Source organism: Penicillium griseofulvum (assembly GCF_001561935.1).
Source record: "Penicillium griseofulvum strain PG3 chromosome Unknown contig_86, whole genome shotgun sequence".
Classification (NCBI taxonomy): Eukaryota; Fungi; Ascomycota; class Eurotiomycetes; order Eurotiales; family Aspergillaceae; genus Penicillium; species Penicillium griseofulvum.
The window spans coordinates 1,187,019-1,209,715 of NW_024467473.1; the positions used below are offsets into that span (position 1 = coordinate 1,187,019).

Consider the following 22,697-nt stretch of genomic DNA (forward strand, 5'->3'; position numbering starts at 1 on the left):
CTACATGGGTCCCTGGGACTACCTAGTAGGGCAATTTCTCACCCTAGTAGTTGCCCGGGAGTACAAGTAAAGCCAGTAAGCGGCCATTTTGGGAATGACTGGGTAATAATAATTCTCGAGCGGAAAATTCTGGATGAAATCTACCTATCATCCTCTGAATCTTATAAAAGAAAGCGTATGTTGTATAGAGGTTCTGTTTATCTACAAAGTAGATGAGGTTCTAGTGGACCCGGGGGCCGGAGATTTCCAAATGTATCCATTGTACTAGTTAGGAAGGTGACATTGGGGCCATCACGCTATCCAGCCCTGGCTGCTGCCTGGATCGCGTATAGGCCGAGTTCTGATATTAAATGAGAATTCCATTATTGTACAAGTCGTCAGGTATCATTTGCAAGATATATTTTTACTTGGAAAGTCTGTGGCGCTTCATATCCTGAATGTTCAGTCTCTTCACCACAGTTCTCGATCTAGACCTTATCTTCTGGGCCGCCAACGCCCTCAAATTGAGCTGCCCTGGGGAGTCTAAACGAGATGTTAACATTGTGAACGGCTGACAGCTCACAGAGAAGCAGTGTATGGCTTACCTATTGCGGGCATCGCGAATACCACCCTCCTCCTCGGGAATCACACGACGGTCGCTGTCACAGGCAGTTGAGCCAGGGCCGTACTTCACACTTGTAGGCTGAGAGAATCGCTTGTCAACCATCTCGTCAACACCAGACTCAACAGCTTGAATGGCTGTTAGTATAAATAGTATCGGTTAAGACCTGTTTCTCCACGTACTTGAGTCACTCTTTCTGCCGGTACCCTGCCTGGACTGGTAGGAGTTAACATCTCTCTCGGCGTTGACGGCGAGCCGGTTCAATTCTTCGGTGCGGGGCATGTTGTTTGGGCTTCTTATATATGTAGGCGACCTGATGGGTGTTTAAGATAGAGCTGAGCTTAGATATTTCTATCTACATTGTACTGAATTGCGCTTTATATACATCGCTCTGGATCCCTATCCACATCCACATCATACCTACTTCACTTCAGTTGGAGATTTTAGTTGCATCATGCTACATCATAGGTATGTCACAAGAAGGAAGAGGGGGAATGTTGTATGGGTATGTGAACGGAATACTTGTGCTTGAAACCCCAAGGTCATAGATCCAAGTTTGATAACACTGTAAGCTTCCAAAGTTGGAAGTTGCTTGAGGCTGACTTTGTCTCCACTACAACATAGGTAGGACCTCAGAAACCTCAGGAGCCCTAGCAGCAGATCTGAATCGGGACAGAATCTAGGGTCCAGCCCTAGGGTTCGGCGGGACCGGAGTATGGCTTTTCCGGAGGCGGGGAGTTTATGCTGGAGAGGGACCTCAGGAGCTCCGACGAGATAAGTCAGTTCCTTGATCAATTAGCATCTTGGAATTCGCGCAGAACGTCTTTTCATGAATGTCGAGTGATTCAGGGCACTTCAGTGAAACTCTGATCTGGTGCTTGTGTTAGCAGAACTACAGGCTTTACAGGTCTTTTTTTTCACGCGTCGATCAACACTGCTATTCACCATGCCCTTTGCCATCGAAGCACAGGGCGAGACCAACCCACTCAGCCCCCAAAATGTGCTCAATACGCTAGTCCTTGCGGCAAGCTCGTCTCAGCAGCAAGTTCGAACGGGCACTGAACAGCTCCAGAACTGGGAGAAACAGGGCATGTACTACTCTTTTCTACAGGTATCAGTTGACAGTCTTGGTTGTTGTGGCTGTTTCACGTAATAACACATTTTACAACATACAGGAAGTTTTTCTCGACCAGTCCGTACCGAATGAAGTTCGTTATCTCGCCATTATCCAACTGAAGAATGGCATCGATAAATACTGGCGCAAGACAGCACCAAAGTATGTTATCAGAATATAGCTGAAACGAGGGCATGCTAACACTGATGGAAGTGCGATCAAACCAGACGAGAAGGTACATATCAAGACCCGGGCTCTTGAGGCAGGAATCGTTGAGCCCGCGCCGCTGTTGGCTCTCCATAACTCACTGATGATTGCTAAAATCATGCGATTTGAGTTTCCTCATGACTGGTATGGCAAGATGCAGCTTTGTGACTGCTCATTCTAATTTCGCTTAGGCCCGATGCTATTTCATACATCATTTCCTCACTCCGATCCTCCGTCCAACCTGGAGCAAATCCACTCCAACTTCCACGAACGCTCCTCATATTGCTACAAATAGTCAAGGAACTATCCACGGCACGGATTCAACGAACGCGACACAATCTTCAGTCTGCATCGCCTGAGATATTCCAGCTACTGGGAGGCATCTATGTTGATAAAGTCAATCAATCGGGGGCGATACTGGAGCAGGGTGGTGCGGGCGAGGGGAAATTGCTGGAGACGCTCGAATTGAGCTTGATGGCTCTCAAGGTCCTAAGGCGCCTGATCATTGCTGGCTTTGAACACCCCAGTCGCAACCAAGAAGTACAGGGCTTCTGGCTGCTGACACATTCACACTTCAGCAAATTCCATTCTTTCGTGGACGGGTCTACCAATTTACCAGAGCCAATTCATCGGTCTATCGAGAAGCATTTGTTGCAGATGTCGAAGTTGCATGTTGAAATGGCCAAAACACATCCCGCATCTTTCGCGCTGCTGCCGGAGAGTATCTCGCTTGTCAAGTCGTACTGGTCATTAGTCGTCACACTCGGCGAGAAGTATGACAGCCTTGGTGCTGGGGGTGAAGATGAAGGGAAATCATTGACTGAGAAGACTGGCCTCCGGGCTCTACTCCTGATTCGTGCGTGCGCAAAGATGGCGTTCAATCCTGCTCAGACCTTCAAGTACCAGACACCGGAAGACAAAGAGGAGCGGAAACAATCTGTTCAGCTCGTCAAAATGCAACTATTCACCGAGGAATTTGTGATCAATGTCATGGAACTACTCGTCACGCAATTCTTCAGGTTCCGCAAGATCGATTTTCAAGATTGGGAAGAAGAACCCGAGGACTGGGAGAAGCGAGAGGAAGAGAACACTGATGCTTGGGAGTTCTCAATCCGTTCATGCTCGGAGAAACTTTTCCTCGATCTCGTGATTCACTTCAAGGATTTACTGATTCCACGATTGCTGACCGTATTCTATACTTTCGCAAGTGAGTTATGGATGTTCTATATAAATTGTGCGCATCTCTAATATTTATACTACAGACACCGACAACCACAATGTGCTGTTGAAAGACTCGCTGTATTCTGCTATCGGTTTGGCAGCGGCCAGTCTTGAACAGCACCTGGACTTCAATGCATTCTTGGAGCATACCTTGGTTACTGAGGTCCAGTCTCAGGAACCGGAGTACAAGCTTCTGCGGAGAAGAATCGCGCTCATACTTGGCCAATGGGTCCCGGTTAAGGCAAGCGAACTTAACATGAATGCGATTTACCAGATCTTCCAGCATTTGCTCGGCAAGCATGATCCTTTGAACGACCTGGTCGTCCGTATCACTGCCGGTAGGCAACTCCGGAGTGTACTTGACTCATACGAATTTTCGTCCGAAGCATTCATGTCATTTGCGCCTACCATCTTGGAAAGCCTCATGTCTCTTGTTCAAGAAGTCGAATCATCAGATACAAAGATGGGGCTTTTGGAGACGGTTCGCATGGTGGTGGTTAAGATGGAAGATCATGTAAGTTGCTACCTCGTTTTCGTTGGCAGCTGCATAACTCATAATCATAGATCACCCCCTTCTCCGATCGAATCATCTCTTTACTCCCACCGTTGTGGGAAAGCTCTGGCGAAGAACACTTGATGAAACAAGCCATCCTGACTTTGCTCTCATCTCTGACCCAGTCGCTGGCTCAGGAGTCCGTGAGGTATCACTCTCTGATTCTTCCACTGATCCAAAGCTCTGTGGAACCTGGCTCGGTAAGCACCCTGTGAATCATGCTGCACATATCAACTCACCTAAACTTTTGTCAAGGAAACCATCGTTTACCTTCTAGATGAGGCACTGGATCTCTGGCATGCCATAATCCAGGCTACGCCATCTCCTGCCTCACCCGAGATCATATCGCTCCTCCCGTCGTTGTTCCCCATTCTTGAAGCGGCAACAGATAGCACCCCGCAGGCCATCCATATCCTTGAATCTTATGTGTTCCTCGCGCCGCAGGAGATTCTGAGTGACCGTTTCCGCTTCCAAATCATGGTGATCCTGGAATCACTACTCAAATCCACAACCAAGCAACGTCTCGGTGTGATACCTCGTCTTGTTGATTTAATACTCCGCGGAGCCGAGACCGTCGACGGCGGTAGCGAAGCAACCTATGGCATTATTTCCCAATCCCTTCTGGACAGCTCACTCCTTGCCTCCCTGTTAGAAGGCCTTTACTCTGCCTACGAAGCGAGTCAGACATCTGGCCCAAACAGAAAGTCCTCGCCTGTGGTCGGTGTTGTCGAAAGCGACTACTACTCCGTGCTAGCACGCCTTGCGTTGGCCAGCCCTACCATCTTAGCCTCATCCGTCGCAGCCGCGACAAACTCATCCGAAGAATATGCTCTGACCTGGATTTTGACCGAATGGTTCTCACACTACGACAACATTGGCAGCATTAACCAAAAGAAACTACACGTGCTTGCACTCACCCAACTCTTGGCCCTACAAGGACCACCACTCGATCCATCCCTCCCCCCTCCACCCCCAGCCTACATCCTCTCCCACCTGCAATCATACTTGAGTGTATGGACAGATCTTATCACCGAATTAGCAGACGGTAGCACCGATCCCAATGCCGATTATCTGGTCTGCTGGAATGCACCACCCGGATCCGAAACCGCGATGCCAGAAACCCAAGAGGTCGAATCGCCTGAGATCGTTCGTCGCCGCGACTGGCAGTCCGGGGATGCAATCCATCGTTTCATGATCCGAGACTTTGTGCGCCACCGCCTGCAAGAGGTTATTGCTGGCTGTGGTGGCGCCCAACGGTTCCAGGATGAGTGGCTAGTCAACGTTGACACCGAAGTTGTTGCAGCGTTTGGGGCACTTGGCCTACTCTGATTAAGTGAAGAGGACCTTGGACTCTTTCATATCAGCATAAGTACACATCAGTTTCATTTGCATTGCCACCATTATCCTGTACATGCTTATTGTATCCCCCATATTGTTCGATTTGCATGACCGCCTGGTCCATCCATACCTATTCCACTTTTAGCACTGCCGGAATCCTAGCTACATACCCAATCCATAGAAACATTCTCAAAGCTTATTGGAATTGCTAGATTATGTCCTCTATGAGGATCTAGAGTGATCAAGTTAAGGTTGTCCCAGTAGGCTCCACATGTACCGAACCTTCCTAGGTTGGAAACTACTCACGTGGCTATCTACATGTTGATATCATTTATGAAAAGGAGTAAAGAACTTGGAGCAAAAGAATATCAGTGCAATTGTTGGTTTCACAACCAAACCAGCAAGCCCTAGAAATAAACACTATAACACCTTGCGGGACTAACTTGCTTAATGCAAGCCCGAAAATAACCAAAGAATATGAATCCAGTCCGGACAGATAATTGGACAAAAGGAAACTCAATAAACGTCACAAGTAGAAGCAGAAGCGTGCTCCATGCAACATCTCAAAACAAAGAGCAAAAAGGTACATAACTAGTAGCGCTCAGCACTGGCCGGGGAATTGACGGCTAGTGACAGGGTTGGGGAAGACACCGGCAGCCATCTGCTCTTGCATATCCCACTCAGGGGCACCCTCGGTCTTCCAGGTCCAGTAGAGCCAGCCGGTACCCTTCTCATAGGCATCAAGTTGACCTTCGATGAAGCGACGAATGTTGCTCTGGTCAGCCTGAGACAGAGCACTCACGGATCCGCTAGACTTGCCCGCACAGCTGCCGATGTAGCTGCTACCAGAGAAAGTACCATCGTAGCGAGCACCGATACCCTTTCCATTCAGGTACTTGGCGCAGTCGGTCATGGCACCGGTCCACTCACCAACAACAGTCCACTTATCAGAGGTCTGAACGTGGTCTTTGGCAAAGCTGCAGACGTTGTTGACGTGGGATGCCGTGTCGAGGGTGAGAATACCATTGTCAAACACCTCGTAGTGATGGGTGTCCATCATCACATACCAGACACCGGTAGACTGGCTCATGAAGCCGTTCCATGACTCAGTAGGCACGAAACCGTCATGCAGGACGAGCGTGGTGTTGTCGCTTGACTGTCGGATACGGCCCCAAGAATCATAGTAGTACTGTCTCAGACCATCCTGGCTCACTCCACCTGGGATACTAGGTTCGTTCAAAGCCTCGATGGCAGTCACGACGTCTCCATCATTTTGGTAGCGTGCGGCCAGAGCCTCCAGGGCATCCTTGGTGGTTTCAACAGTATCACCCTGTTGCCATCTGATAGCACCACGCTTTCCACTGTTGTCAAAGCCATTTTGAGAGCCAGGGGCTGTGTTATTGGTCAGTTGTTGTCATATAATATATAGATGCGAAAACATACCTCCGTGCAAGTCAAGCATGACCTTTAGACCGGCAGAACGAGCCCAGCCGATCGCCTGGTCGAGATGCTCAAGCTGACCATTGACGTATGGGTCACCGTCCAAGTGCTTGAGGGCCCAGTATCCGACAGGGATTCTGACGTGGTTCATTCCTGCGCTGCGGATTTGTTGCAAGTCGTCGGCAGTAATGAAACTGCTCCAGTGGTCGGACAGAACAGAGCGACATTTTTCCGCACCCAAAGTGGCACAAAGCGACCACTCGTCAACAGCGGACTCGCCAGCTGCTTCAAAAATAGATGGAGTAATCCAGGGCTCTAAGACCAGCCAACCGCCGAGGTTGACACCCCGGATCTTGTTGACACCATAGTCAAAGTTGAGACTCCTATACACCGATGTATGTTAGTATCTGTATGAACTTGCGTACAGTAGAACTGTAGGACTATAGTTTGATAGAGGGGTACTTACACTGCGGGTGAAGCATGCACCAAGGCAGCCAATAGAGACAGCCCGAGCAGTGACTTCTCCGCGAGCTTGGACATAGACGGCATATTGAAAACCCTAACTTAGTCAAACCCGGTAAATCAGGAGGCTGGGATTGAAAGATGAAAGAATGAAGAATGAGGAATGATTAGATTTGAGTTGAATGGCTGGGGATCAGCTATAAGTAACTCAAAGAAGGTGATCAGGTGGCCGGATGCAGGTAAACGAAAGGTTACTTGGGCGGGAACGGAAGTCCCCATGGGGCAGAATAGTTGAAGCAAAAGTAACGTACCTATATAGACTATTCTTCTGAATCAAGAGGAAGGTGGAGTGGCCGAAAACGGTGATGGGTGTATCCCGGTTTGTGTTTTATAAAGGCACAAAGGCCTTTGTTTTCTTGGGAGTGGGGAATCGGCTTCTTCCGACGTCTGATATGTTGAAGAACAAGATAATATACCGAGGAAACTTCGACTCGACTTGTATATGTTCTAATGTTCTGGAAGCTGCGACCCATGTATACTTATTCGGGAAAGCTATACTCCGTTACCCTATATCATTTAGCTTTCGCTTGCCATTTACAATTTTCATTTCGACCAAATACTTCAAAGATAGACCAGATCACCTTGCAATCATCCTATGACTTACATGTTCAACTGGAACAGTGCCAAATTATGTTTGCAGCTTCTAACATTCCGCGAGATGATCAGCACGTGGAACTTGGCACCTCTTATGGAATGTGGCTTCTGACTTGGCAGCTTATGGGCACCTAGCTTGAGCTTGAGTATAAACATATCTATCTACGTAAGCTGATATTGGTGTGAATCCAAACTCAATTAATTTCAAATTATACAAATCAAGGTATGCCGTTTCACAGGGGATCTGCTTAGGAATAAAAATGTACCTTGCTGTGTATAGGTACAGCCATGGACATATGTGAATTCACAATAAAGCTCTTATTTAATAAATCCAAGTGTTATTTAGAACCGAATAAACTGTCTAATATGTGGTTGAGACCTGTCCTCGGTACTTCCGTTTCCGGCGACAAGTACATTATATCTGAGACAAAGGAAGAACCGAAATTTATGACGTGCATTGTACCCCAGAAAACCTTAGTGTTACGCTCCTACACTCTTCCGCCTAATTCAGGGGCTATCTTCTTTCTGTTCGCCGAGTCGGGAAGAGTATGGGTCTAGACCTTGCAGGTCTCGGGATTTGTATTTGTAACCTTGAGCTCACATATAAGAGAATGCTTGGACAAGAATGTGAAAAATGTCAACATATCGGAATGTTCATCCACATGTTTCATGGGTCTCGGCCTTTGTGATTTGAGCGACCTACATGTCACTATGTTGAATTTTATAACTAACTCGCTGAAGACTTTTCTACTAAGTTAGAACAGAGCATTAAAATTACCTGCAAAACTATGAAGCATTTACCGAGTAGCATGTAGACCAGTCACTCGTTTATTGCAACGGGCGCCGCTAATTGTCGAAGTATAGACCAAATTCACTTGCTAGTTACTATAAGAATCCTGTCTGACCTTCAATTTTGTACAGCAGTCTGATCGGAGATCAGGCTTACAATACATAGAATATTCTATGACAATTCCCAAGGTAAAAGAGAGAACGAGTTGGGATTCCTGTATACTATACCACACATCTCTTCCAGAGACCGGCAAATGTCTCTAATTGCTCTCGGGTTGGGCCTCAGTAACCGACGCATCCAAAGGAGCGGAAAGTCCGACCCGGTCAATAGTGCGAGTGTAAGTGATACCGCCGTTTACTCTGTCCTCGTGTACGACCAAATCCTTGCGATTAGTGTCGACAAGTAGACGGATCAAGTCTGGGCGCATATAGTGACCGCCGAAATCGGCCAGAGACTTAGTCAGATGGATCTCATCGAGGTCAATCTGTTTGACAGCTAATTAGTTTGACATTCTTAAGACTAAAGCATCCTCCACTTACGTCAACGAAAAGAAGTCCTTGGAAGTCTTTGTCGGGGTGAGGAACGAGATTCTGTCCATCGGGCCCGAAGATACGGCCATTTCCGTTGTAGATGTTGGGATCCTCAAGTTCTTTTCCGGGAGGTGTGTTGAGCTTGATTCCCTCCGCAGTAATTGTCTGCCACGGTGCGAGAGTGAATGAGCCGGTCTCGATCGCGTAAGCAGGGGTAACAAGCTGAGCAGTCTTGTCAGTAATCAGACGAACTCATCGCAAAATGAAAAGAAAATAAAGGGAAACATACATCTGCGTTTGCCTCAGCCACATTGGTGTACGGGTCCGGATACTTGAGGGTTTCTTTTCCGGGATACAGAGGCCAAGCAGCGATGTGCACCTGCTCGCCGAGCGAGGCAGCGTACGCCTTTAGGAAAGGGTTCATGTTCTCCCAGCAATTCAGGTGTCCAATGCGGCCGATCTCGGTGTCCATCACTGACTCGGTAGTGTCACCAGTTCCATCTCCGAAAACTAGGCGCTCAACGTGTGTAGCCTTGATTTTGCGACGGTGATTGATGACATCTCCGGCTGGGCTGATCATGATCTGCGTCGTATACAAGCTGGCGAGATCAAGCTCCGAGTATCCAAGAGACACCCAGATCTTGTTGGCTTTGGCTGCTTCACGGATGCGGCGCATTTCATCCGAGTTGGAGGCGAGACTGTTCTCACGGTACTTCTTCAGCAGTGGCAAGCTCTCCTGGTAGTTCACCTTCCAGGCCCAGTATGGGTAGCCGGGGATCCCTATTAATATTTGTTAGTACATTGTATCGGGTACATGGGACTGGGATACTGACACAGCTCGGGAAAAGCAATCAGCTTGCAGCCTTCCTTTCCTGCTTCGTCAATCCAGTGGATTGTCCGGCGAACGGATTCCTGGAGATCGAACCAGCCGGGCTCAGCATTGACTGCTGCGGCCTTGTACTTCTTGAGAACGGGAACCATGTTGAGATGTTGCTTTTACTGTCACGAGTGTTTGCTTTGAAGACTGTTGTGTAGAATAAAAGTCTCTCTCAAGCTTGCGAAGGACCTCAATTTATAGCAACTCAAGCTGTCTTCGATGTTGGCTTTGAAACAACGCCGTGCACCTCCCAAACCCCGAAACATAGTATGAGCAACATCGTAAGATTCGGAGGCTCTCGGATTCGGGAATTGCTATGAAGTTATTGAATAACCTTAGCAGTAAAGTGCGACTCTGGGAGACGGGAAATGGATACGGGGTTTGCTTTAATGTGGTATCACGGTGGAGGAGAGTTCCCGGAATTTCGACATTTCGCATAAGCAAGCGTATATTACCTATCCCGGGATCTGCTAAGGCTTTATCAGATTTGAATCATGCCATGAAATGTAGGCCTTCTCATTGTAGAACCTCGGTGTTCCATACTAATCCCGGGTTGTTCCACCCAAATCCCGATATCAACCCAATCCCGATGGAAATGTTCAGTCACCATGCTGAGTGGAATAAGGGAATTGCATTGCTTGAATATTATTGCAACCTAGAGATCTCGGATCTCAATGATATTTAACTAGACAGTCGCATAAGACCAATTGCCGCTCCCGAATTCTTTATACATAGATGCAGGCAAATGTCTTAATTAGGTAATTTTGTATACACGCCGCCATATTCTAGCTCTCTGTCACATGACGCCTTGGATCTTGGACCATGTTTACTTACCGAGCTGGATGCATATAATCGCGAATGAAGCATCTGTTGTTCCTGAAAGACCTTGGGTTCGTCGTAAGAGCGACATCTCCGTTATAGCACACATATTATATCATCAACACACTCGGAAGAACTCAGGAGAGAGATATAGATGCCCTAACGCTTGCTCAATGCTCCCCAGTGCTCAGTGGTAACTAATTATGGCAGTATATATTTGTCCGGGACTTGGTGACACCCACGGTGACCAGACTAAAATCCTCGGAATGTATGCTAGAGTTAATCCAACTATTGGACTTTTGAGGAGACGCCACTCGTTTAGTCTTCCAAATAAGTACCGCATGTCAGTTGATAGACACTGCCTCCCCGCACCTAGCTTTGGCATATAAAGTTAGACTATGCTTTCAACGCAGATGTGAGATGTAAATGTCTTGCAATTTTTGCCTTGGAATGCTAACTACCAAAAGAATATATATAATCGTGCCCAGACATCAAAAATTCTCATTTTACTGTATTTTCAGCACAGCTGTTCAATGTAAGTGCTTCAGTGGATAGCTCTGGTTGGGTTTCTCCTTTTGCCTTTAGATAGTGTTCTACTATGGCTACTTCACAATGCGACTGCAATCCCTCGGAGGAATATGCCCTATCAGAGCCAATATATCAGTTTCAATGGAGTCATTTCGACCATGTTTAGCAATCGAACTGTCCCTTCTATATAGAATCGGTGTAATCGGGTCTGTTGCACATGTTCTGGATTGGAGCAACACTGCCATTTATCATTTTATTTTTGCATAAGAAATGGCTGGACTCGCAACTTCTGAAAGCTATCCTTTGGGTCACCTTACTTCCTATTCATAATGAGGGCTGGTATAACTGACCAACTCACCTACGATTTGAGACTGGTTCTTGATACTACACATTTGGGATCGGTTATATTTTCAATAAGATCAACACCCATTAATTGTGCAGGTTCCCAACGATAATTCACAATGAACTAAATGAATTATGCTGATTTCATTATTTTCTCAAGAATTGGAAGGTTGGTATTGCCAGGGATGAGCCGCACTGGGGGTAAATTTTCACTAGGAAGGGAAGGCCATCAACGGGGTTAGGGACAGAATGTGATCTAGCCCGTCGGGGCCCTCGTAAATCAACACGGAAAGAATTCGTTTAATTGCTTAAAGGCTTCATTACACTATCACGCCATTATTCGAGCCCAATATCGGAACGTCAACTGAACCTCGGGGCTCACCGTAAAGCCCCGCTCATAGAACGCGGGGAAGAACGTGGACGGAGTAAGGCCGAAGCCCAAAAACCAGCCATTATCCTAAGCTTGGGCGGAGGCAGCAATCGGCTAAAAGTCTCGCCAATTGAGAAGAGGAGATCGTCGCGCCAAGCCAAGTCTCCGAGGGTCATGGCGGCCTTTCTTACTCTTAAATTGAATGCTGATACAACCTCAATCTACCACGTCAGAGACAGCGGGGTGGCGCGACATCCGTCATGAAGAGTAGGTGAATGATTGATATATTGTGATCTTGGCCAGACAGACCTATTTATCAAATATCCCGCTTGGGGTGCGGACCCTGGTGTGCCATGCAATCCGGACGCAAGGGATTGGATAGAAATCTCGATCCTTGCTGGTAACAATGCGAGATCAAATCATTCCATGTAAACATGACTTCATTCTTAGCCTTATGCATATGAGATGCATATATCGGCCAGCGGATGAGACACCAAGCAATAGAACTTCCCTTGCACATGAAATATATGCCTTGGTAAAGGTAAATTGGTTGTCGCCCGTGTCTTGTGATCGGCGTCAAGTTCTCACGGTATTGGGCAGAGTAATCGGCATAAACCGAACATTCCGTCGCGTGAGCAGAAGCCCACTCAGGCTAGAGCGAGTATTTTGTTGGCGAGAAATGCTCCACAGAATACCTACCACCGCCATGATTTGTTGTTCCCTACGGAGTAGAATCGGACGAGGAATAAGGGCCGTAAAACCTGTTGAGAGACTGTTATCATCGTGCGTCAGTAGTGTGCTGGTAATTTCGATTTGTCTAGAGAATCTACAGCTTGAGTTGTGCGTAGCAGGCAGTTCACTTTTTGTGAAGGGCTCACTATGTGCACATCACATTGCCCGCCAGTCCTTGGCTGCTGCACTTGGCTCCTTTGCTGTCAATAACGCCAAGCAGTGGCTAATGCTCCCTGTGATCAGACGCTAGCCAGCAACCGAAATGCTCGCGGTCCATAGTGACGGTGAATTTCTGGGCATCCTGTGTACTTCCTGCGGGGTTAGCCCTTGTGGAGGCCTCTGCCAAGTGGGCATGTTGTATGCAGGGAAGCACCGTGCCATGAGTCCGTTAGTCCGGCCTACGCAGGGTCCGATGTATTTAAATCCAGGGACTGGCCCAATCATGCTCAGAATGTGACATTTTATTCTGAAGATCTCCGGTGTTGTCGCTGTTGTGTGCGCATATTTCTGTCAGCAGATCTAAGTGCCTCCGATCAACATGCATTTGGCTCAGAGTTTTGTCTTGCTATGTCTGGTGGCGACTGGTATAGCTCTGCCTACCAATGAAGACATCAGGACCCAGGAACTTAAGGCGCGCGGTCCGGGTTACTCTCCTAAGCAGCCCCCCTTGACAACACCATGGACCAATAAAGTCGGAACGAAGCCATGGCCCGAATATCCGCGGCCGTTGCTAGAGCGCTCCGCATGGAAGAATCTCAACGGAGTGTGGAAGTACCAAAGTGCTGCAAGCCTCGATGCTGTCCAGCAACCACCTTTTGGGCAGGAGCTTGCACAGGAAGTTTTGATTCCGTCGTGTCTTGAGAGTGGATTGTCTGGTAAGACCTGCCTTGTTTGGTACATTGTCAAACATTCAATTAACAATTATTCGCAGGAATCCAAACAGATTCAGCTTTCTACTCTTGGTTTTCGACATCCTTTAAAGTATCTCCTTCTTGGAAGGGTGAGCAGGTACTGCTCAATTTTGGAGCTGTAGATTATGAAGCCACAGTCTTTGTCAATGGCCAAAAGGCAGGCTTCCACCGTGGCGGATACTTCCGCTTTGCCTTAGACGTGACAAAGTATCTGAAATTTGATCAGCAGAATGAGCTGTGAGTATCCGGGATCACAACGCAGTCGACTTGCGTATCTGACTTCGAATATAGACTTGTTTTTGTACATGATCCCACTGACGATGGCGACTATGTTATCCCCATTGGAAAGCAGACCCTGAGGCCGAGTCACATCTTTTATACGCCCTGCAGTGGTATATGGCAAACTGTTTGGCTTGAGGCTGCCCCAGCCAACCACATTACCAAACTCGATCTTGACGCAAACATGGATGGCCAAAGTAAGTGTCTGGTGACAGTTTATGGAAATGTCTCATTAATTCTGACTTGTATGTAGTAAGTATCACTGTACACAGCTCCGCCACTGATAAGCCCGCCAACGCCGAGGTCACTGTCCACAAAAATGGAAAGACTATTGCAACCCACAAAGGCCCCACCAACAAGCAATTCCAATTCAAAGTATCTTCGCCCAAGCTCTGGTCCCCGGACTCGCCTAACCTGTACAATGTGACTGTTAAACTCGGCAAAGATAAAGTGGAGAGCTATGTTGGCTTCCGTACAATCTCCAGGGGTAAGATTGACGGGGTTGAACGACCCTTACTCAATGGGAAATTTATCTTCATGTTCGGAACCTTGGATCAAGGCTATTGGCCTGATGGTTTATACACACCTCCCAGTAAAGAGGCGATGGTGTACGATCTGAAGATGCTAAAGAAGTTAGGATTCAACATGGTCCGCAAGCATGTGAGTGTCGACATGTCACACTATATCCCATTGTCTCTGTTGCTCACACTATGGAATGCAGATCAAAGTTGAGACCGACCTGTTCTATCGAGCATGCGACGAGCTCGGTCTGCTTGTAATTCAGGACATGCCTTCCCTACGTCCGTCGCAGTCCAGGAGAGGAGCAGATGGTAACTTCCATACTATTCTACCGGACGAGAAGCAGCAGGCCGAGTTCGCTCGCCAGCTAGATTTGTTGGTCAACCAGCTCAAGAGCTTCCCCAGTGTTGCAACTTGGGTAAGTTCAAATTTCTAGTGAGAGCAAGAAATATTCTGACCTGAAGCACTATAGGTCGTGTACAACGAAGCCTGGGGTCAGATCAGCAACAACCCCGAGTTTGAGCTGACCGAGAGGGTCAGACAACTGGACCCCACTCGACTTGTGGATTCGACAAGTGGTTGGGACGACCATGGCGCTGGAGACTTTAGTGTATGCACCCTTCCCGTGTGACATACCCACGTGGCTAATTAACTTGTTTTAGGACAACCACCACTACGCAAACCCACAATGCGGCACTCCATTCTATTCCCTACGTTCTAGCCCACACGATCCTAGCCGGATTGGGTTCCAGGGTGAATTTGGTGGCATCGGTACTAATGTATCCATTGACCATCTCTGGAACAACCAGAAAGCTATCGATACTATCGACCAAACATACGAACTCGACGAAACCATCGAGGCATGGAATTATCGCAGCCACCTTCTCCTGAACGAGCTCGAAGATCAGGTCCGCCTGTACGCATGCAGTGGGGGCGTCTGGACACAGACGACCGACGTCGAAGGCGAGGTCAACGGTCTGATTACTTATGACCGTCGCGTGTCAAGAGTCAACGAGAAGCAGTGGCAGGCAGATATTAAAGCTCTCTATGATGCTGCTGCCGCAAGGAGCAAGGCTTGAAATTCTCATAATATATTTAGTGGACACTGGACCGACTGCACCATCCGAGGCTATCTGGATGTGACGAGAACGGAGTATATAATCTTTATTTTGACCATTATCTCTAAATGGAACCTTATTCTATCAAAAATGATCAATCGCGGGCGTCGGTAAGCCCTAGAACTTATGATCAGCAGTCCACGACACGCATTTGTTACTTTCTTCAACCCCACTGTTTCATCTTGACTGGTATTATATCTCTGACAGCTGTCAATGCCGTCCCCAGAAACCTTCCAAGGTTGAGACTGATTAGATTGACTTTTATAAACCATGGAAACAAGCCGTCCAGATTCATGGTACACAGCAGTCTCGTGAATCGACTGGAACCACAAGACGTCGAGCCTTGTGTTCTAGGCCTAAAGAGTGCGAAAATTCGTCACTAAGGCGGCAGTGATCGTCTACCGCGCCTATTTTCGAAACATCCCAAATTGAATAGGATAGAACAAAAAGGGAAAGTCCCCTCTGATCTATTCATTTTGGAGAATTAAAGCAATCAAAGCTCAATATGGGATCTGGTCTCGATTTTTACCCCTTTCGTTTGGGAGGAAAAAAATTTTTCATCCAATATAGCTAATTAGAAATCTATTGATCATGCCATACCCACCAGCACTCCCGATTTAACCCATCATGCCATGCCATCACACGACACGAATTTGTTAATAGATTTAGATTTAATTGCGGGTAGATAGTCCATCGAATGGCCCCAATTCTCCAGTTTAGCGTTGCTTGACGTGCATGTGTTCACTGAATTTTTTACGCCATTCCCCGTTAGCTCCGATTGCCCCTATTTTGTATATTGTAGGCTTGCAAATTGTGTATTCCTTTGGACCCACACATCCACCAGTTCGCTTTCTTCTAGAAGCATATGCTTACTTAGGGGCTTTGTGGTTGGGCAAATTCTGTAGTCATAGTTCAAAGCTCAAGATTTTGATCTCAAGTTGTTGATCAAAAGTTAAAATTTTGAGTCACCGATTGAACTGACGACTGATGCATATGTATCTATCTATTATGGATTATTACACCCTAAGGCACCCGAATATGACTAGTAAGACCCGAACCCACTTCGTCCCGGGTTCTCAGCGAAACCGTTGGGCCCGTAGCGGAGTTCCGACTGTCCGTAGCCAGTGATCAGGTGTGAGATTCAAATGCCAAAGATCCATTTCAATCTACAACATAATTAATTAGCTTCGTTAGCACGGGCAATGGTTCACGGGATAGACATATGTGTGATCTTTTATGCCCAGCATCTCAAAAAACGCCATCTGATCGTACATATGCTGGGATGACATAGATCAACGGAGGTCTGACAGCACCACGTGCTTGTTGCATCATTCTTCACGTTTCCAGATCGCTTGTTTCGGTCTGACTGGATAGCAATGGACCCTTGCCGTCCTTGGCTTTTTTTTCTTTTTTTCTTAGCTTAGATTACAGGGATCAGCCCACACCACATGTCTAGATGATCACTCCACTTTCGTAGTTGACTAAATTATCTCACCCTGTGGTCTGATTCGACCATAGGCACTTTACTTGCTTATCCAAATGAAGTCTTTAAGGAAAACCTCGGCTTGATATTACTGTGCTCGTATGAAATCGGGAAAGATCGCGTTTCTAGGTAGCAGTCACGGACCATCTGGTCCCAGGATTGCGTAGAGCGGATCCCAAAGAGAATGCATTTTACAGTTTAGTGGCTTCCAATCTAATCAGGTTGCATTTAATATAGAAGGACGGTGAACGGAGTAATAACGGGGATCGCGCATCCATGGTATAAATACTCGATCCGCCAGTCTTGCCATGAGGTGCCCCAGTTTTCTCTTCTCTCTATTCGGTCTCCGATCTCGCTTCCATACTTCACTTTTTTTCTCCTAGACTTCGACTTTTCTCTCAAGGGTGATTCTATACCGAAAGGTACAATAGAACCATGGACTACAGTACAGCAACGGCTGCTGATCCGGTCCACGTCGACCGGAAGCTGCTCTACACAAGCTTGGAAGAGCGAATCAAGTATCTCCATAACTTCCTCGATTTCAACTCAAGTAAGCTCTTACCATAAACCCCTGTCATGGGTCAACGGCCACTAACATCTCCCCAGGCGATATTGAAGCACTCTTGTCCGGCAACAAATACATCAAGCAATTGATCCCAGCAGTGGTCAACCTCGTATATAAGAAGCTTCTCCAGTACGACATCACATCCCGAGCCTTCCACACACGGACAACAGCCGATGAAACCGAGCCCGAGGAAGATTATCTCCATGAAGAGACACCAAAAATCAAGCGACGTAAGATGTTCCTGCGGTGGTACTTGACGCGTCTCTGCCAAGACCCAACCACAATGGACTTCTGGCGGTACTTGAACAAGGTTGGGTAAGTTCATAATCGCCCACCTTTCCATCCCCAGGTCACCATTCCCGGGGTAAATTCTCCGCTTGTACAACACGCTAACGAGTTCGGTAACACAGCATGATGCACAGCGGACAAGCTCGCCTGTCACCATTGAACATCGAGTACATCCATCTCGGCGCTTGCCTCGGGTACATCCAAGACATCTGGATCGAAGCCATGATGTCCCACCCCCACCTCTCACTGCGACGCAAGATCGCGCTCGTGCGCGCCGTCAACAAGATCCTCTGGATCCAGAACGATCTCTTTGCCCGATACCACTCAAGCGACGGCGAGGAGTTCGCGGACGAGATGTCGGACTACGCCAGCTACACCCAAGATCAGGAGGGATACCTCGGCGACAAGCGCATTCTTGGCAGCAGTTCCGGTAGCTCAACCGAGGATGACCGGTCCAGTATTTCTAGTGGTGTGGCGCCTTCTATAGCGCCTTCTGTTGCGCCTTCTATAGACAGCGCGGCGCCGTCGACGACATCTAAGGTGTCAGCGTGCCCTTTCGCGGAAATGGCTAAAAGCGGTAACTCGACTGAGACGAAGATTTGGGCCAATTGAGGGGCTCCCCCTGTGTTATTGTGCGGGTCGCAATTTGCATCTTACAGGCGCTAGGGGTTAATATGGCTGGACTCTGGAATGGGGTTTTTGGAAATACACTTTGGCATAGACAGTGGAATAATACAAAAAGATCTTGAAGAAATTGGCATTGGGGCACCACCTACAATACCACATTCATCTCCTCACGGCGGAAAACTTCCGGCTTTGTCATCTTTTTCTCCCCACAACTACCGCGATCGGCTGTTATTCAAGGTAGTTGAAGAAGGCCTTTAGCATCTTATATCCGCAGACAGACCGGAGATAATTGAATCATTAGATAGCCCCTTCGGATATAAGTAACCGATCTACACAGGACCTTCATTCAATAGGTGAGAAACATATCAGAGTCTGCCCCCTTTGCGTCCCCACCACCCCCCGCCACTCTATTTGGTTAAGATCAGAGGACCGGGAGTTCTCTTATTAAACCAGTTCAGCCCCTCCATTCAAATAGACTTGCCCTTCGCCGTATTAAGGAGATTCTCCCATATTAATATCATTTTCAACGCGCCGACACTCACAATGGCACAATCGAAGGCGGTGACCCCGCTTATGATCAATAATGAATTCATTGAGACCGATATCAAATTCGAGGTCCACGCCCCTGCCACTGGCGAGTTGAGTGGCTATTGCGCCGGTGTGTCGGTCGACGATGCCAACCGCGCAGTCGATGCTGCCCAGGCTGCCTTCCCAGCATGGAGCAAGACCAAGCCAAATGAGCGCCGCGACATCCTGCTGAAGGCCGCCGATATTATGGCCTCGCGCAAGGAGGAATTGATTCAGTACCAGCGTGAGGAGACCGGTGCCGGCCGGCCTTTCTCGGAGTTCACCTTCAATATGGGTGTGCTCTTCATCAAGGACTTTGCGGCCCGGATATCCTCGATCGAGGGTGTCGTGCCGAATGTCAACGGCGGGGAGGGTGCGGGAGCCATCGTATACAAGGAGCCATACGGAGTAATTCTGTCAATTGCGCCATGGTAAGCTTTGCGATCCGATCTGTGATATATACTGCAATTTATCAGCTGGCCTGGGGACTGTTTTTAACTGGTTGATAGGAATGCTCCTTTCATTCTGGGTACGCGCGCTGTTGCGCTCCCTCTTGCGGCTGGAAACACCGTTGTTCTGAAGGGCTCCGAGCTTTCACCCAAGTGTTTCTGGGCTCTGGGTGACATCTTCCGCCAGGCTGGCGTTCCCGCTGGATGTTTGAACGTCATCTTCCACCAGCCCTCTGACGCTCCGGCTGTCACCAACGCGCTGATTGCTCATAAGGCTGTGCGCAAGGTCAACTTCACTGGTAGCACATTGGTTGGCTCGATTATTGCCTCTACGGCAGGCAAACACATCAAGCCTGTGCTGCTCGAGCTGGGCGGTAAAGCGTCGGCGATTGTTTTGGACGATGCGAACTTGGATAAGGCTGCTATGAACTGCGCCATTGGATCCTTCATGCACGTACGTAGAGTTGATTCGATGGAGACAAGGATATCACATACTGACAAGCGATACACAGTCCGGTCAGATCTGCATGTCGACCGAGCGAATTGTCGTGCAGCGTTCGATCGCAGACGAGTTCCGGCAGAAGTTTGCTGAGACAACTGAGAAGTTGTTTGGCAAGGATGCGCCCGCGCTGGTCTTGGTTAACAGCGCGGCCGTCACTAAGAACAAGAAGCTCGTAGCCGACGCTGTGTCCCGTGGAGCCAAGCTGCTGTTTGGCGACGCTGATGCGAGCGAGTCCATTAACACAGGCATGCGGCCGATCGTCGTTGATGGCGTCACCAAGGAGATGGACATGTACGCGACCGAATCATTTGGTCCGACCGTGTCTTTCATGGTTGTGGACACTGAGGACGAAGCTATCGAATTGGCCAATGATACCGAATACGGCCTGACTGCGGCTCTGTACACCAACAACCTGTTCCGCGGGTTGCGGGTGGCCAAACAAATTGATTCTGGGTGGGTTTTTTGAGTTCCGGATACAGATCACATCATATTGGTGGAGATCGAATTTAGGCTAACTTGCCCTTTCTAGTGCCGTACACATCAATTCTATGACTGTACACGACGAGACCGTCCTTCCCCATGGAGGATGGAAGAGCAGTGGCTTTGGTCGCTTCGGAGGAATTTCTGGATACGATGAATTCCTCCAGACTAAGACTGTTACTTGGGAGGAATAGGTGTGACTAGACTCGCAGGTACATACTGTCCTACGAGTACATCGTGCATAGGTATACGACAGACCTGTTGTTTAGCCCCATTTTGGCTCCGTTTGGCCCCCGGCAGCATTGGGCCGCTACGGGCGACGGTTTCCCTAGTTGTATTGACATGGCTTGTTCTGGACTTGTTTAGAGCCAATTTGGGACTTAGTTGGCTTGGTCTGAACTTTGCAGTTCATCCAGCCAATGACGGAGCCTTCGGGCGTCGCCTAGATGTGCTCCATGAGGATGCGGTCCGGATACCCGGCTTATACTCCGTACTGCACACCGTATAAGCGAGTAGAATGACTCGGGATGACTCCATATGTGATTTGTGTTGCATTGAGACAGCGTAGTATACGACCGCACGGGATATTTTGGTATTTTCTCATCTTGTTTCGGAGCCTAGGATGTAGGTCTGTCTCACTCTGGTCATGAGGCTGAAGTCATGTGACGTACTCTTTTTTTCTCTCTCGGAAATCTAAAAATACTTACTTTTTTAATAAATAAAGGGCTTGAGCCTATGAATAAACATGATCTAGTGCAATTTCGGCCTTCGACCCGGTAAAGAAACATTTGAACCTCAATAGTTGGGGCGAAGGCGCTGAACACAAAGTTCCACCCTAAATTCAGGCACAGGGCCGTAGCAAATCACGAAAATTGCCCGGTGAGACACAATCCATTCTTGATTTTTATTTTTATTTCTCATTTTACGTGTCTTACTTCTACACCGTAAGAAATAATCGATTACAAAGTGCAAACAACATAGGATACTGAGACTATTATGATATCCAGAGTACAAAGTACAACAGTACATCATACTTCATGATAAACTTTGACCCCCCCTGAATATCAGACTGTTGATCTTTCCTAAGACATCATTACCCCGACGAACTCATGGGATCGGCGAATTTGATACTGCCCTATGGTCACGGACCTGTGTGGAGCTGGGTGATAGTCGTGATAAGTCATGAATATCAATGAATATCAGTGAACATCAGTGAACATCAAAATCTGTCCTTGCAGGTTACCTAGGTAGGGTTGAAGTCCTGTTTGCCCCGTGGAAAGACACATGGTATGTACGGATGTACCTGCATGGCCCAACGCCTGCAGGGCAGTACAATACCTGTATGGCTGCTGTCACAGAGCCTGGGCTTGAGGGGCGTAATCTCGTACTTGCAATTTCCGGGTTGCTTTCTTGGACGAAGTAGGCTATTCCTATTTTACAATGTAAACGCCAGTGGCGTAAATGAGCAATACATCTATTTTCGAACAATATACTAGACCAACCGGTAGGTACATAGTATATTTCCATACCGGGTAAATATACAATAAAGAGGCTCTTTAGGTACCATGGATAATCCTCGGATTAAATGTTTGGGCCGCCAAGGGTTCCACGGGTATTGAGGGAAACCTTCCTAGATTGGAATCTAGGGAAGGCTTAAGGTAAACAAACATGTCATCGGATTTCATATTGAATCCTCCTTCTAATTTCTCCCTTGGCCCCATAAAGTGACATTTTCTAATCTTACACAAGACATATTCTACATTAAAGGGTCAGCCGTTATCAGGAATAAAATTAAGTTCCGCATCATCCACCAATTAAAACTTGTGCCTGTCCATTTTGATGATTACTTGACCTGTATCACACAGCCTGGCGGTATATTACAATAACATCTGAGCCACAGCCGACCCGCATGCCCCACGAGGACAAGATCTTTGCGGCATGTCACCTTCGAACAGTTACCTGTTTACAACATTAAACCGGTTATTAAGGTGTGATGGATAACCTATACGAAGTACTTACCATTATTACAGGGTTTTAGGTCAAAGCCACAGTTGAAATTAAAAAAAAACTAAAAAAGTAGCCGAAGGAAATGAAGATGAGATTTGGTTGGTCTACTTCGTTTAGGCCTGTTGGTTTAGTTTAGTGACCCACCTTGGAGGTACCAACATCCTTGAAGTCTACTTTGCCTCGCCCTTCTTCTTCTTCTTCCTTTATTATCCCTCTCTTTTCAGTCCACTCCTTACAATCATTTTTTTTTTTTCGTTTTACAACGATAGCCACTCTTTATTTCCCACTAAAGTCATTCTTTGTCAATCTCGACATTAAATCAAC

At 47.6% G+C, this 22,697-nt stretch overlaps 7 protein-coding genes across 7 annotated transcripts; 4 read left to right on the forward strand and 3 right to left on the reverse strand.

The window, feature by feature from the left end:
- Positions 1 to 467: 467 nt before the first annotated feature.
- PGRI_037890 (uncharacterized protein) lies at positions 468 to 883 on the reverse strand (the record flags this gene model as incomplete). Its single annotated transcript, XM_040791502.1, has 3 exons — positions 468 to 522; positions 585 to 738; positions 784 to 883. 3 exons carry the CDS (start codon positions 881 to 883, stop codon positions 468 to 470), a joined length of 309 nt encoding a protein of 102 aa, XP_040645579.1.
- A 664-nt stretch (positions 884 to 1,547) lies between these two features.
- Positions 1,548 to 5,025, forward strand: PGRI_037900 (putative importin 11; the record flags this gene model as incomplete). Its single annotated transcript, XM_040791503.1, has 7 exons — positions 1,548 to 1,712; positions 1,777 to 1,877; positions 1,929 to 2,066; positions 2,114 to 3,129; positions 3,185 to 3,657; positions 3,708 to 3,896; positions 3,952 to 5,025. 7 exons carry the CDS (start codon positions 1,548 to 1,550, stop codon positions 5,023 to 5,025), a joined length of 3,156 nt encoding a protein of 1,051 aa, XP_040645580.1.
- A 610-nt stretch (positions 5,026 to 5,635) lies between these two features.
- exg1 (glucan 1,3-beta-glucosidase) lies at positions 5,636 to 7,023 on the reverse strand (the record flags this gene model as incomplete). The annotated part of the gene is made up of 3 exons (XM_040791504.1): positions 5,636 to 6,426; positions 6,478 to 6,857; positions 6,941 to 7,023. The coding sequence occupies 3 exons, from the start codon at positions 7,021 to 7,023 to the stop codon at positions 5,636 to 5,638; spliced, it is 1,254 nt and encodes a 417-aa protein (XP_040645581.1).
- Positions 7,024 to 8,639: 1,616 nt separating this feature from the next.
- On the reverse strand, positions 8,640 to 9,891 carry PGRI_037920 (carbon-nitrogen hydrolase family protein; the record flags this gene model as incomplete). The annotated part of the gene is made up of 4 exons (XM_040791505.1): positions 8,640 to 8,864; positions 8,920 to 9,132; positions 9,200 to 9,690; positions 9,744 to 9,891. The coding sequence occupies 4 exons, from the start codon at positions 9,889 to 9,891 to the stop codon at positions 8,640 to 8,642; spliced, it is 1,077 nt and encodes a 358-aa protein (XP_040645582.1).
- A 3,225-nt stretch (positions 9,892 to 13,116) lies between these two features.
- PGRI_037930 (putative hydrolase) lies at positions 13,117 to 15,366 on the forward strand (the record flags this gene model as incomplete). Its single annotated transcript, XM_040791506.1, has 7 exons — positions 13,117 to 13,453; positions 13,510 to 13,726; positions 13,781 to 13,965; positions 14,022 to 14,428; positions 14,490 to 14,705; positions 14,760 to 14,897; positions 14,950 to 15,366. The coding sequence occupies 7 exons, from the start codon at positions 13,117 to 13,119 to the stop codon at positions 15,364 to 15,366; spliced, it is 1,917 nt and encodes a 638-aa protein (XP_040645583.1).
- Positions 15,367 to 17,323: 1,957 nt separating this feature from the next.
- PGRI_037940 (protoglobin family protein) lies at positions 17,324 to 18,353 on the forward strand (the record flags this gene model as incomplete). The annotated part of the gene is made up of 3 exons (XM_040791507.1): positions 17,324 to 17,438; positions 17,495 to 17,768; positions 17,864 to 18,353. The coding sequence occupies 3 exons, from the start codon at positions 17,324 to 17,326 to the stop codon at positions 18,351 to 18,353; spliced, it is 879 nt and encodes a 292-aa protein (XP_040645584.1).
- A 558-nt stretch (positions 18,354 to 18,911) lies between these two features.
- PGRI_037950 (aldehyde dehydrogenase) lies at positions 18,912 to 20,560 on the forward strand (the record flags this gene model as incomplete). Its single annotated transcript, XM_040791508.1, has 4 exons — positions 18,912 to 19,366; positions 19,445 to 19,838; positions 19,897 to 20,339; positions 20,416 to 20,560. 4 exons carry the CDS (start codon positions 18,912 to 18,914, stop codon positions 20,558 to 20,560), a joined length of 1,437 nt encoding a protein of 478 aa, XP_040645585.1.
- Positions 20,561 to 22,697: the final 2,137 nt, after the last annotated feature.